The 13,401-nt window shown below is 43.7% G+C and overlaps 1 protein-coding gene across 2 annotated transcripts in view; it reads left to right on the top strand.

Annotated features, from left to right (window-relative positions):
* CAPN3 (calpain 3) overlaps positions 1–13,401 on the top strand; it is a 70,618-nt gene that overhangs the window by 41,850 nt on the left and 15,367 nt on the right. For both annotated transcript variants that reach the window (XM_077818828.1, XM_077818827.1), the window contains 6 exons: positions 1,721–1,798; positions 4,587–4,644; positions 5,144–5,208; positions 7,581–7,649; positions 8,909–8,987; positions 12,389–12,505. In XM_077818828.1, coding sequence (XP_077674954.1) covers positions 1,721–1,798; positions 4,587–4,644; positions 5,144–5,208; positions 7,581–7,649; positions 8,909–8,987; positions 12,389–12,505 — 466 coding nt within the window. The remainder of the gene's footprint in view (positions 1–1,720; positions 1,799–4,586; positions 4,645–5,143; positions 5,209–7,580; positions 7,650–8,908; positions 8,988–12,388; positions 12,506–13,401) is intronic.

Below are 13,401 nucleotides of genomic sequence, written 5' to 3'. Positions count from 1 at the left end.
TGTGTACTGAAAAAGTGAATCCCACCCAGGCTGTCCTGGGGACAGGTGGGAAAAGATTGAGTAGAACCAGTTATACATGTATTTCTTTTTCCTTTCTCTGGCTGTTAGAGAAAGAAACCTTGGAGAATTCAGAGTTTACCCCTAGAGAATTACTCTAATTTCAGGTTTCAGAGTAGCAGCTGTGTTAGTCTATATTAGCAAAAAGAAAAGGAGTACTTGTGGCACCTTAGAGACTAACAAATTTATTTGAGCATAAGCTTTCAGTGGATGCATCCGATGAAGTGAGCTGTAGCTCACGAAAGCTTATACTCAAATAAATTTGTTAGTCTCTAAGGTGCCACAAGTACTCCTTTTCTTTTTGCTCTAATTTCAGTCTCTATAAAGCATTAGAGAAGCACCTAAGCAACAATGCTCAGGCACTGAACCAAAGTCGGGGTTGTTCAGAGTCTGGGTGTTGGTTTCTCTGCATGGAAAATGGGGCTATTTTGCTGTGGGATTTTCAGGGAATGCCTGAGGCTGAGAGGTAGCAATATACTATCTGTCTTTTGTTTTTAACTACAACGAGGAAACTCGCATTTTAATATGTAATTAGTGTTACTCAACAGCAGGCAAAATTAAAACTAAAATGTGAAGCTTCCTTTTTAAGGACATGTGAGTAATTGTCCCTTAGTAATGCTCAGATTTGTGTGCATGTGCAAGAAAAAGAGGGAGGCTGTCACAGAGAGAGGCTGCCCTATGGGCTATTCTGCCTTGGGGGAAAAGGCTGCTGCAGGCAATATATAATCTATGCCTCTGAACCCTCACTGAAATTCTTCTAGTCAGTAGATAGGTAAAGGGGCATTTTCATTACTAGAACTTGTCAAAGTAAAGTGCACTTGACCCAAGAGCAGATCTCCCCACAACATGCGTGCTCCATGCCTGCCAACTGAGGGGGTGGGGAGAGAAGTGTGGGCAGCAGGCTTCAGCAGATGTTACTGAGCATGCTCAGTACAATCCATGCAGCAAAGGTGGGGGAGGCATGCATGTTGCCTCTGCTCCAAATATTTCCTTTATAGGAAATTAAATCAAATATTTAAACAGAAACAGCAAAGAGTGAGAGTAATTGTTTAAAGGGATAAACAAGAGCAATGGGATGAAGTTAAGCAAGTAAACCTACATGATGGTTATTGGGGAACATTTTTAAACATTTTGAAATCTACTAGGCATTAGAAAAATTTCTAACAGCCCTCTTAAACTGTGGAATAGTTTCCTGAGAGGAAGGCCTGTCACTTGACTTGCTTCAAACTAGCCTGGACAAAGCACTACAAAATGTGTTGAAGAAACAAACTGCTTGCTCCTGGTGAACGGATTGAATGGCTGGTAGATTTTTTTTTTTATCTGTAACGTATGTGATATTAGCACAACTTTCTTCAGAAGGTCTTACAGAAAGGTGGTACATCCAGGCTGCTCTGCAAAGGCTACCAGGAAAATGTAACAAGCACTATTACAGTTCCTTGCTGTAGGGCATTCTGCTCTCCAGAGCAGTTCCCAAAGGAATGATCCTGAAATAGGAAAAGTTCTACTCTGTTGGGGAGGGAAAAGGGAGTTGAAATGTTATTCCAAATTCATGAAGGATTTTCAGACAGTCACAAGTGAGTGATTGATCCGGCCCCAGAGATCCCCTTCTCTCTCCCAAAGGCCCTCACACCAGCCCATCAACATTATATTTGTGTCTTTGCAGCCCACTCCAACAAATGCTGACAAGGACAGCGAAGAAGAGAAGCAGTTCAGGAATATATTCCAGCAGATTGCTGGAGATGTGAGTACACAGTCGAAGTCTCTATCTTTCGTAACAGACTAACCTTGAGAGCAGTTAAATCAACAGCCATTCCAAAGAGGATGGAGCTAGTGGTGGCTGATGGCAGAACAAGGAGCAATGGTCTCAAGTTGCAGTGGGGGAGGTTTAGGCTGGATATTAGGAAACACTATTTCACTAGAAGAATGGTGAAGCACTGGAATGGGTTACCTAGGGAGGTGGTGGAATCTCCATCTTTAGAGGTTTTTAAGGCCCGGCTTGACAAAGCCATGGCTGGGATGATTTAGTTAGAGTTGGTCCTGCTTTGAGCAGGAGGTTGGACTAGATGACCTCTGGAAGTCTCTTCCACCCTTAATCTTCTATGATTCTATGCAGATTCGAAACACACTTGAAACTCTCTCTGATCTCCGGCAAGGTCTCAAACCAAGCAAATCACAGTACAGTAATACACTGAAGGCCTGAGACCTAAATGTAGTTTTGGAACCATATTGTTGGGAACACTGGGGCATGGCCACTGGGTAACTCGAGGGGATGGAAGACCACGAGTGTCGATGAAGCCCCCTCGCGCTAGGCCCCAGTGTCCTTGGCCCCCCTCCTGCCTGGAGGCACTCGCAGCAGCTCTGCGTGCTAGGCCCAAGTGTCCTTGGCCCCCCCGCCTGGAGGCACACACAGCAGTTATGCTGAGAATCTGCAACAGTATGTTGCAGAGTCAGACTGCCTGAAACTAAGCAAGGCCAAACAGGGGAGATATGGAAGAACAATGCTGAATAAAGCAGCTTTATGTATAGTTTAACAAATGATACAGAGAATCAGGGAACTAGCTGGGAACTGGATTGGCTGGCTATATGGATACTTGGAGCAGCTTGCTATTGGATAAGTATGCTGGGAAAAAGGATGTATAAAAGCCTGTGTAACTTCCTGCTTTGTTGTACAGGATTTGAGATTCAAATCTCCCTGTACCTATTTGAAGCTTCAAATAAACTTTTCTGCTTCTCCACCCCGTTGTGATTATTGGGTGCAGCACACCGGGTAACGAACCACTCAAGCTGTTGTTCAGCCTCTCGGCACTGGGTGCCGGCAACAATATCTTGTCATTGTTTAGTCTTTTTGCAAATAAGAGGGAGCTTTATTTAAAGCTGGCTTTGTGCTTCATTGCTAGTATGTGGAGTTTCCTGACCAACTTCACTTAACATTTATAAATAAAAATAAAATATTCCTCAGTGGGTGCTTAATTGTGGAAATTAAACATGGAAACAGATCAACAACTGCAGTGGTTGGTGGCCTGGTAATAGGACAGAAAACCTTTTACCTTTAGCTCATTGAGTCAGGTGTGACCCAAGGTGTTCTTGACATGAATTTACTGGCTGTTCATCTAATGACTGTTCAATAGCCTGTATGAAATGAGCTGGTGGTTCCCAGAGGATAGGGGATCACTTAATTAGCACTGTTTGTCACCTGGTTCCGTGTCTCAGCAGCGAGGTGACAGTTTGAATGGGCACAGAATAAACTGCACCCTCTTTCACCCCTATAGGCAGATCTCTCCAGAGTGGGGCTGTGGAAAAGAAACTTTCATTGCCACTTCTGATTCTATATCTGTTCTCTAGCTAGAGAATCAGTCTTTGTACAGAACCAGAATGAAACTGACTTTAAAAGTTCAGAAAAATGAAATGATATATTTCTGCCTGACAGAAAACTAACACTGGGAAGCCACAAGTTCTAGAACTTGCAGGGGAAGCTGTGGCCTGAGTAATTTTAAATAATATTTTTTTCACTAGAAGTTTCACACTTATTCCTCTAGTACTGTTTTTTAAACAGTTAAAGAATGACAAGCAGGAATGTAGGAGCAAAAGAAGGAGAGTTAGAGACAAGACAAAAAAACAAGAAGGAGAATACCTACAATTGTGTACATGCACACACACATACCCACAACCTATCGCAGCATTAAGGCATGTCCCGTGGGTTTTACAAGGTTTGAACTCAGTATGATTTAAGGATAGAGTGGGTCTAGACCATTAACATGACCCCATCTAAACTAGCTGGCAAAGCATCCTTCCAGCAAGCCACATTTAATAGTTCTTGTTGGAAGGATGTCAGCAGTTTCCCTAGCCAGTGTAAACAGTGCTAATGGCCCTGATGGTTCTTTTGTGCACTGATTTACACCAATGTGACTTCACTGACTTCCATGGAGTTACTTCTGATTTTAGACTTGAAAAAGTAAAGAGACAATCAGGCTCAATAAGTTGTTTTCCTCTCACTTTAACTCTCTATGAATAGCTCAGATCCTAAAAGTCCACTAAACTAAGAAACACATTGCACAACTTGGACGATCCCCTGATCTTGGGACAGCTGTGGGGCTGATCCAGTCCCCTACTTAAGACAGAAATGCTTTAACTTGGATCCCCAGGGTGCAAGCAAGCCTGGATAGCTGTGCTCCCATGCCAACAGGTGGATGTGCAGGGTGGCACAGCAGCTGATAAGGCAGGTCATCTCCAGTGCAGGGGGGATCCTTTAAGTTGCCCTTTAATCTTTTAATCTTCCTATGGCCAGCTACACCAGCTTTTTATTAATTATTATTATCATTTTACCAGTGATATGGGCAACAGTCCAGCCAAAGATTTGGGCCAGTATCTGTACTGTGTATGAACTTGGACTTCTTTCTCTGCTGCATATTGCAGCACCTAAAATCACCGAGAAAAAAACTTAGCATTATTAAGAAATCCATGCTCTGCACCCCTTTCTGCTCCATACTGAATGTTATAATTTGTGGCATTCTCTGCACCTTTCTGTCCAGGACATGGAGATCAGTGCTGACGAACTTAGAAGTGTTCTGAATAACGTTTTAAAAAAACGTGAGTTTGAGCTTTTTTCTACCTCCTCATCAGTCTTTGAATATTATTGAGCAAGGAACTCTCTAGTTGTGACATTGCCTGCAGTGTCATCTTCACACTGGTGGCCTCTTGATGTCAGTTATGGTTTAAGAACTTCCTACTATCACTGTAGTGGGATTCCCAGTTGGGACTCCAGCAGACTGAATTTGCTCACAGTAGCGTCCTTTCCATTTAGTCTAGGACTGAGTTCTCACCTCACGGCTGTGTTCCTTCGAGGACTAAAGAAAGTGAGATTCACTCAAAGCACTGTGTGGGCTAATCTAGCCTATATGAGGTGAAGAAAGTTCAGCCAGAATTTGGAACAGTAATAGCCTTGAGTACCTGTCAGTTTCTCTGTCACACATTTTTTGGAAGGTGTCAGAGGTAGATTTAGGGTTTGTACTTTGAATGGAGTCACATCAGATAGGAGGATATACTTGCTGATTTGTACAGTTTCTTCATTTGGGATTATTTCTTTCAGACAAAGACCTGAAGACAAAAGGGTTTGCGCTGGAGTCCTGCCGCAGCATGATTGCCTTAATGGACGTATCCTTCTCAAATCATAGATGATTATTTGATATATTAAGTTTCTTGCACTACTTGCTGCAGAACTACCTGAAATACAGCTTTGTAAATTCGGGAATATAACCGTGCCTCTGTGGGACACAACTAAGAATACCAAATTCGGGACAAACTGCTGCAGAAATAGGGCAGATACACCCCCAAACTGGAGGTTATTCTCCCTTACAATATACCAAATCAGCAACAAAACTAAACTTCTGTTTCACCACACTGGCTAACAAGAAGTCAGAAAAGCAGTTTCCTTAGGCATTCCAGTCCTTATATCACCACTGAAAACACTAGACTTAAAGATGAGTGGTTCTTTAAAACCAATTTAATCAAATAAAAGAGTTTTTCTGATCCCAAAGGACCAGCCACATAGTCAGGTCAATATATAACTCATATCTGACCCAAAAATCACACTGTTGCCAATCCTTTTGTATCTAAAGTCTAAAGGTTTATTTATGAAAAAGAAAAAGAAAGAAAGGTGAGAGATAAAAATGGTTAAAGGAATCAAATACATACAATAATTGCAAAGTTCTTGGTTCAGGCTTGTAGCAGTGATGGAATAAACTGCTGTCTTAAGTCATGTCCCTGGTTGCTTCCAACTCATTAGAAGGTCCTCAGTCCCTTGGTTTTAATGCTCCCATCAGTATAAGTCCATGGTCCAGAGGCTTGAGCAGGAAAGAGGCAAAGCAGTTTCCAGAGCTTTTTATAGCTTCTGCCATGTGGAGAGAAATTCATTGTTTCAAACAAAGCCCTCAGCACAGCTGGTGGAAAATTACAGGTAGCAAGATGGAGTTTGGAGTCACATGGGCAAATCACATGTCCCTGCATAATTTCGCTTATTCATAGCAGGAAAGTCCATTATCTGTAGATAGGTGTCTTCCATGGTCCGTTGTGAGTTAAGTGCTCCTTGATGAGCCACTTAATTTGAATAGTCCCTTCAAGATGTGCAGGCTAAATACCTTGTGGGCGTTACCCCAGGAGCAAACATATTTGAATTACAGTATAGAGCCAATGCTCATAACTTCAAATACAAAAATGATACATGCACACAAATAGCATAATTATATTCAGCAAATGATAACCTTTCCATAGACACCTTACTTGGCAACCTTTGTACAAGATTTGTTGCAATTATATAACAGTGGTAGCAACAATGATCTACATGGTCATGTTTTATCAGATAACGTAACAGGGAAGCAGAACAATACTTTATATTCTGTACATTCCTATTTCCTGACAGTGGCCAGTACCACATGCTTCAGTTGAAAGCAGAAGAAACTCCAGAGTGGACAATTATGCAACAACCAGCTCATTGCAGAAGTTTCTTCCTAACCTGGCCGTTAGTTACCTTTTTGTCCTGAAGCATAAAGATTAGATCTTTTCTTTAAAAATCATATCTAATGTAGCTATAGTTTATGCAACAAAATTTCACTATTTCTCTGTTATCCTTAATTTGTAATATGTTAAGTACATCTTACTGTGTACTTTTTATATAAAAGTATTATGATAATCTCAGAGCATGCACTATAATATACAGAACTACAAGATGGTACATATTCATTTTGGTAGAAAAACTGTATAATATGTTGTATTTGATATTGTGACAAAGTTCATATATCTGCCTTCTATTACTCTCCTATAGCCATCTGGCCCGACCCTGTCACAATATATAATGTGTGATCAAGTAATTAAAGAAGATTGTTATGCACATACATAGAAGGACAGAGTGAAATTTGCAAATACAACTTGAGTGCATAACTATGCAGCCTTAATAGAATGTTGTATAGGATTTCTTAGGTTGTTTTGGTGGATTTTTTAAGAGAGATGGAAAATATAAAACAGAAGGAGCTTTATTCTTCAGGATGAAACTTAAATTGGCAAGTTAAATTGGCAACTTCATGTGTAAATTTCCACATTTGAAACTATTTGAAAAGATACCACTAGAACAGTGCTTCTCAAGCTATCTGGTGTGGGGGACCGGCAATTTTTTTTTCCGATGTGTGCACAGACCGGCAGTCGATGGCTCGGTCCGCGGACCACCACTTTGAGTAGCACTGCACTGGAATACCTCAATCCTACACACTTTAAAAGATCTCCAGGAGGGACCCCCTCTCCTACCAAATGCAGGAGCTCTGTACCTAGTGACAACATTTTATGAGCATGGAATTAAATGCAATTCAGAATTAACAAAAGGGTTCATAAAGTACTTTTCAGTACTATTCACCCACCTCTAATAATAAGGGAAATCCTAAATAAGATTTTATATTCTCTTGAAGTGGACTCTGACCTGAGTTTTGATAGCTTTCCCTTAAAACATTTGTTTTTTTACCTGAACTCTCATAACACAGACAGATGGTTCAGGGAAAATAAACTTCGAGGAGTTTCGACACCTCTGGGATAAGCTGAAAAGCTGGCAGGTATTGTTGAGAACTTCTTGTGTTTTTCTTATTCTGTACCTCTTCCATAGAGGCAATGTTCACATAACTATTCTATCAAAACAGTTCTCTTTCTGAATCCCACAAAACATCTACTCACAATATAATACAGTGGTTCTCAACCTTTCCAGTCTATTGTACCCCTTTCAGGAGTCTGATTTCTCTTGCGTGCCCCAAGTTTCACCTCATTTAAAAAACTATTTGCTTACAAAATCAGACGTAAAAATATAAAAGTGTCATGGCACACTTACTGAAAAATTGCTCAGTTTCCCATTTTTACCGTATAATTATAAAATAAATTGATTGGAATACACAGCTCACAGCATCCTCCTCCTTGCTAGTATTCAGGGACTGAGAGCAGACCCACCTGGCAACCCGTCCCTGACAAGATGTGAATATAGAGCAAAAGGCAACTCATCAACTGTTTAAAGTCTAGATTATAAATAGCTTCTATATATCAAAATTAAGGTGCTGAATTGTTTACTGGCAGCCAATGCAGTTTACAGAGGAATTGGAGTTATGCAGCACTGAGCAAAATAGGTTTGTTAGTTTTTTCAGCACCTCTCATGTGCTAGATATTCCAAAGTGTTTGCAAAGCAGTGAGTTAGATCAGTAGTTTTCAACCTCTTTTCATTTGCGGACCCCTACATTTTTTTGAATGGACGAGTGGACCCCTTTGGAAATTTTAGACATAGTCTGCAGACCCCTAGGGTTGAAAAACCACTGAGTTAGATGATAGTTACATTTGCTTATATGATCACTGTATTATCATTATGTACTCTGTAATGGCTCACCCAGAGACTTGGGAATTGCAACCTGATTTATATAGCAAAAGGGTCTATTAGCCAGGGCACTGGGATTATTCCCAACTTTTTTCTGTAAAGGGCCCTGGATCTTCAATTTCTAACTGGGCAGCCAACAGACATAAGAAAGAAGGGCCTTGGTACAACATCTCATTTGAGCGATAGCCCTACAATAATGCAGCACCCCTTACAACTGCACTGCCGTGTCACCATTCTTTATATGCACTTGCCTCAACGTGTGTGGGATGGAACACACAACTTTCACAGACAATCATTATTCTTCAATGACCCGCCACTCTACTCTGTATGGAATTCGTCTAGCCTTTGAAGCCTAGATACTAGAGTGAAAATTATAGCCCTACTCAGTGGCCCAATCAGCTTTGTTTTTCTACAAAATGACCAAACTTTATTCCTGATATTTATTTTTTTCTTTTCCAGAAAATTTTCAAACATTATGACACAGATCATTCTGGCACCATTAACAGTTACGAGATGCGTAATGCAGTCAAAGATGCAGGTATTGCACAGTACTCAATGCCCTGTATTTTTGGATAGGGAGTCATCTAAATCCATGCTCTCTTGCTCTCCCCTTGTTCCTACCCTTCCTGTACCGATATAGCAAAAATGAGAAGTACAGTGCAGCCTTTTAAAGGAATATGCCCTAGAAAAACCTGGATACTGAGCTGTTGCCCTGGACAAATTTTCACATGTCCAAGCTGCAAGGAAAACACTTTGTGTTTTGAAGACTGAATCTTCTGTTCAGCCAGTTCTACCTTTCAGTGGTAAACAATATTTTGCCTTCCCTGTGCATCCTCCATCAAGGATCTCAGGGAGCTTTACAAACATTAATTAATTGCCTGGCACAGCTACCAAGCTTTTTGCAGCTCCATGTTTGACATTTCTCAAGAGTGGGAAGTCACCTATTTCCCCCAGGGTTCCTGCCAACTAGTGGCAACTGGTGTGAGGGAGGCAGGGACCTGTTCCCAACACACCTCACAAGCACGGGCAGGGAGGAGGCAAGGAGCAGCAGTGGACGTTCCTGGGCCATTGACATAGCAAGCCTGGAGTAGCCTGGGAGGGTTGTTGTAGGTGGAATCTGGAGCAGCCTCCCTTATTCAGCCCTCCCCGTTCTTGCCCCATTTAGTCCACTTCACCCCCTTCCCTCACATTCTGTCCCCTCTTATCCCCCTTCCCTTCCCTTGCCTACCTGCTCCTGCTGATATTGCTGCCACAGTCCCTTGCCCCTCCTCTGAGTCTGGGCCTGGGGTTCCCTCCTGGCTGGCCAGATACTGACAGATAAGAGAAGTTACCTGGCTGCTTCTAGCCACAGTGGCCCCTGGTGACCAGGAGGAACGATAGTAGCTCTTTGCCTACAGCTTGCTCACAGCCCAGCTGATTACAGGGGATGCCTGCTGAGCTGCAGGCAGGTGGGACTAGGGTTGCTCATTTTAATTGGATATATTCCTGGAGGTTTCATCAAGTGACATAATCTTTAATTCCTGGAGACTACAGGACAATCCTGGAGGGTTGGCAACCCTAGGTGGGACAGGGTGGCAAGATGCATGACACTTGGTAGCCCTGCCCCTGTGAGGTAGGGAAGTGTTATTGGGGAACTCAGCATCTCCCACCTGCTTTATATCAGGGGAGGAGATGATTTGCTCTTTAGCCTTTCACTGCTTATATCAGTGCTGTCCAGCCTTAGTAAATGAAGCCTGGCCACTTCCATAACCCTCATCCACTCAGTGTGGTATTCTGTCCGTCTCAGTGGGGGCTGGGTCATATAAAGGTTGATGAACTGGTTGCAGGCTAAGTTCCCTTTAAGCTGTGTGACCTCACAGCAGGCTTTCAAGGGCCGTGCAGGGGCCTGGACTGGAGAGGAGAGAGGTTGGGGGTGTGCAGGGCTGCGGCAGGGAGAGGCGCCTCTCCCCTGGCCCCAGCTCCAGCCCTAGGGCTGCCATGGCAAGAGAGGGTTGGGGGCAGTCCTCTCTCCCTGCCGCAGACCTGGGGCAGCCTGCACCCTAAACTCCTCATCCCCAGCCCCACCCCAGAGCCCACACCCCCAGCTGGAGCCCCCGCCCCCCAACCCTGTGCCCCAGCCCTGAGCCCACTCTGAACCCCTTTGCCCCACCCCCGCCACACATCACCTCCATATTGGTGCACATAATAAAATTCATTCTGCACATGGATGTAAAACCTTAGAGGGAGCAGTGGTTGCAGGCACAGCTAGGAGCTGGCTCCTTTAGCTCAGACAGTGGAGGACTATGCTTTTTAGAAGCTGAGGCCCCAGGTTCTATCCCTGCTCTGACAAACCACCCAGGAGTGCAGTGTTGCACTTATCTCAAACAGCAGAACTCCTCCGCTGGGTATGAGTATACGGGCAGGGGAAAGAGAAGGTGGCAACCTCAGGCCACACATCCTGTGGTGTGCTGAATACCAACTGACTCAGGAGCCAGTGCAAGTGGGGCTTCTGCTGCTTAGCAGAGGGCACCACTCTCCAGCCAGGCTGTAAAGGTTCACCCTCATAGAAGTTGTTGTGGATTTTTTAAATTGTGCAAATACAGTTAAAGCACACTAAAAGTTTTTCCACCTGCACAGTATTATCCCCACTTTACAGACGTGGAAACTGAGTCACAGAGCAGTTCAGTTATCGGCCCAAGGTCACACAGAGAATCTACAGTTGAGCCAAATCTCTTGACCCCCACTCCTGTGCCTTAGTCACAAAGCCTCTGTTCCAGTTTGGTGGGGGAGTGGGGGTCTATTTTAGTCTCTTCTTTATAATGGGGGACCTTTCAATTTTCACCTGCCCTTCACTAAGAAAGTACCCTTCAAAAAACTGTACTGTCCCTGCCCACCCCCAAGCATGCAACATAATTAAATAGCATTCACCCTGCAGACCAGGTGGCTGCTTCATCTCTCCCAAACTTATTAGCATACTGGCTTCTAGAGAGACTATACTGGCCCTGACAAATTCCATTACCAGTGACTGCTGCTAAGGGAGGGAGAGTATTTCATCATTCAGAAACTCATGAGCTTTCTTATGAACCTTAATGTGAAGACATTGGTAAAGTCTCTACATCAACATTTTGTGCATTGCTCAGGCAGCTATATTTCGGTTTTGGCAAAACCTCAATCATCAAATTTTGGTTTTCCAAGGACAAATAAAAACAAACTACACCTGGGTTTTGATTTACATGCTGCAGGAATACGGTACATTTTACAGGTTTTTCATTCTTGCTAGTAAAATTCTTAGCCTAAAATAATATTCTTTGTTCTTTAAATAATTCTCTTAAACTAGGAGAGGAATAAAATGTAAAGTAAACTCTAAACCCATGCTTAATATTGAAAGCCCACATATTCTGTGTGACTATGCATGTAACCAGCCCCAAGCAATGCCCAGATTCATATAAATGCCTCTGATAAGCCAGTCTGCTGCACTGGTTGACTAACTGCACATTCCTATACAGTATGTAGATGGGTAATATTGAGGCTGGAGTTTGTATGTTTTAGTAATTTATTTTCTGCCACTGTACAGGTTTATTGTTGTAACACCTACTTTCCTCACTGATCCCTGTCTGAGTTTTTGTTACTCCAGCCCCTTATTTCATCAGATCTAAATTAGATTTTAAACTCTTTGTGGCAAGGACTTTCTCTTCACAGTGATAATGGGAGGTAATGAGCACGCTTCTGGCCACTTGAAAACAGTCATTTCAAAATGTTGTTTCCTTTTAAGAGAGTAACCTGACACAATAAAGCTTCCTGCATTTTTATTTTTCTTGGGTCACTCAGCTTGGACCTTTGGTATATGCTTAGGCCCAGGAACTGATGACTACATACAAAGCTTTTCCTCAGTGTCAGTCTGGTACCAGAACTGTGCCAAGAGCTGAAGGACAGCTGTCTTCTGTTTTTCTTCCTTCTCAGGATTCTGCCTCAACAAGCAGCTCTACGAAATCATTACAATGCGCTATGCTGACAGAAACATGAACATTGACTTTGACAGTTTTATCTGCTGCTTTGTGCGACTGGAAGGAATGTTCAGTAAGTGCCTGTCTAATTTTTACTGTACTTCTTTGTGTGCTATCCCTCTCTTACACAGGAGCACATGGGTCGTCCCTGGCAAAAAGTGCTCTAAAGCACTACTGAAAGCTTAATATCAGTGACCATTATGAAAATTAGTTGATTTCAGTAATGAACATCCTCTGTTCTGCAGTGCTTCTCTCGTGTTGTAAGCTATGAGTCTCAGGCTCTGTAAGCTCCTTCACAGCAGCAGCTGTTTTATATTCATTAGCAGGGTGACCAGATGTCCCGTTTTTAAAGGGACAGTCCCTTATTTAAGCCTTCCTGGAGGTGTCCTGACTTTTTCTTAAAAACAGGCAAATTGTCCTGCATTTTCTGCCTCCACCCATCAGTACCAGTGGGTCCTGTTGCTGGCCAGATCCCTGCTCACCCGCCGCCCAAGGGGGAGGTTCAGTGGCTGATGATGGGGGTGGGTGTGCAAGGCTGGTGGCGGGGTGAAGCTGCAGTGCATGGGGTCGGCTGCTTCCCCTGGTGGTCCATCAGGGCAGCCCCCCCTGCATGCCAGCTCATGGCTAGCAGGGCCCCGTTTCCAGCCAATGCTGGCTGCATGCCGCAGCAGCTGATAAGTACTGGCAGGCACCAGGGTGCAGCTGGTTACGTCGCCTCTGCTGCCCACCCATCGGCCTTTTACGTATGCCTCCTCTTGCTGTCCTCTCCCTGCTTTGCCCCTTCACCTCCTAGCCCCACTGCTCCTCTGTATCCCTCCCACCCCAGCAGGGCACATCCCACTCCCAGTGCTGTGAGGAGAACCAACCCCTGGTTAGAGCACTCAGCTCACCAGCAGCCTGGCCAGCAGGCTCCTTCCTCCCCCCAGTGCCTCTGGCTTGGGTGGCGCCCCAGGAAAGCCCAAGACCCTC

Source organism: Eretmochelys imbricata, chromosome 6, assembly GCF_965152235.1.
Source record: "Eretmochelys imbricata isolate rEreImb1 chromosome 6, rEreImb1.hap1, whole genome shotgun sequence".
NCBI classification, from domain to species: domain Eukaryota; kingdom Metazoa; phylum Chordata; order Testudines; family Cheloniidae; genus Eretmochelys; species Eretmochelys imbricata.
This window is presented reverse-complemented; position numbering and strand designations above follow the sequence as displayed.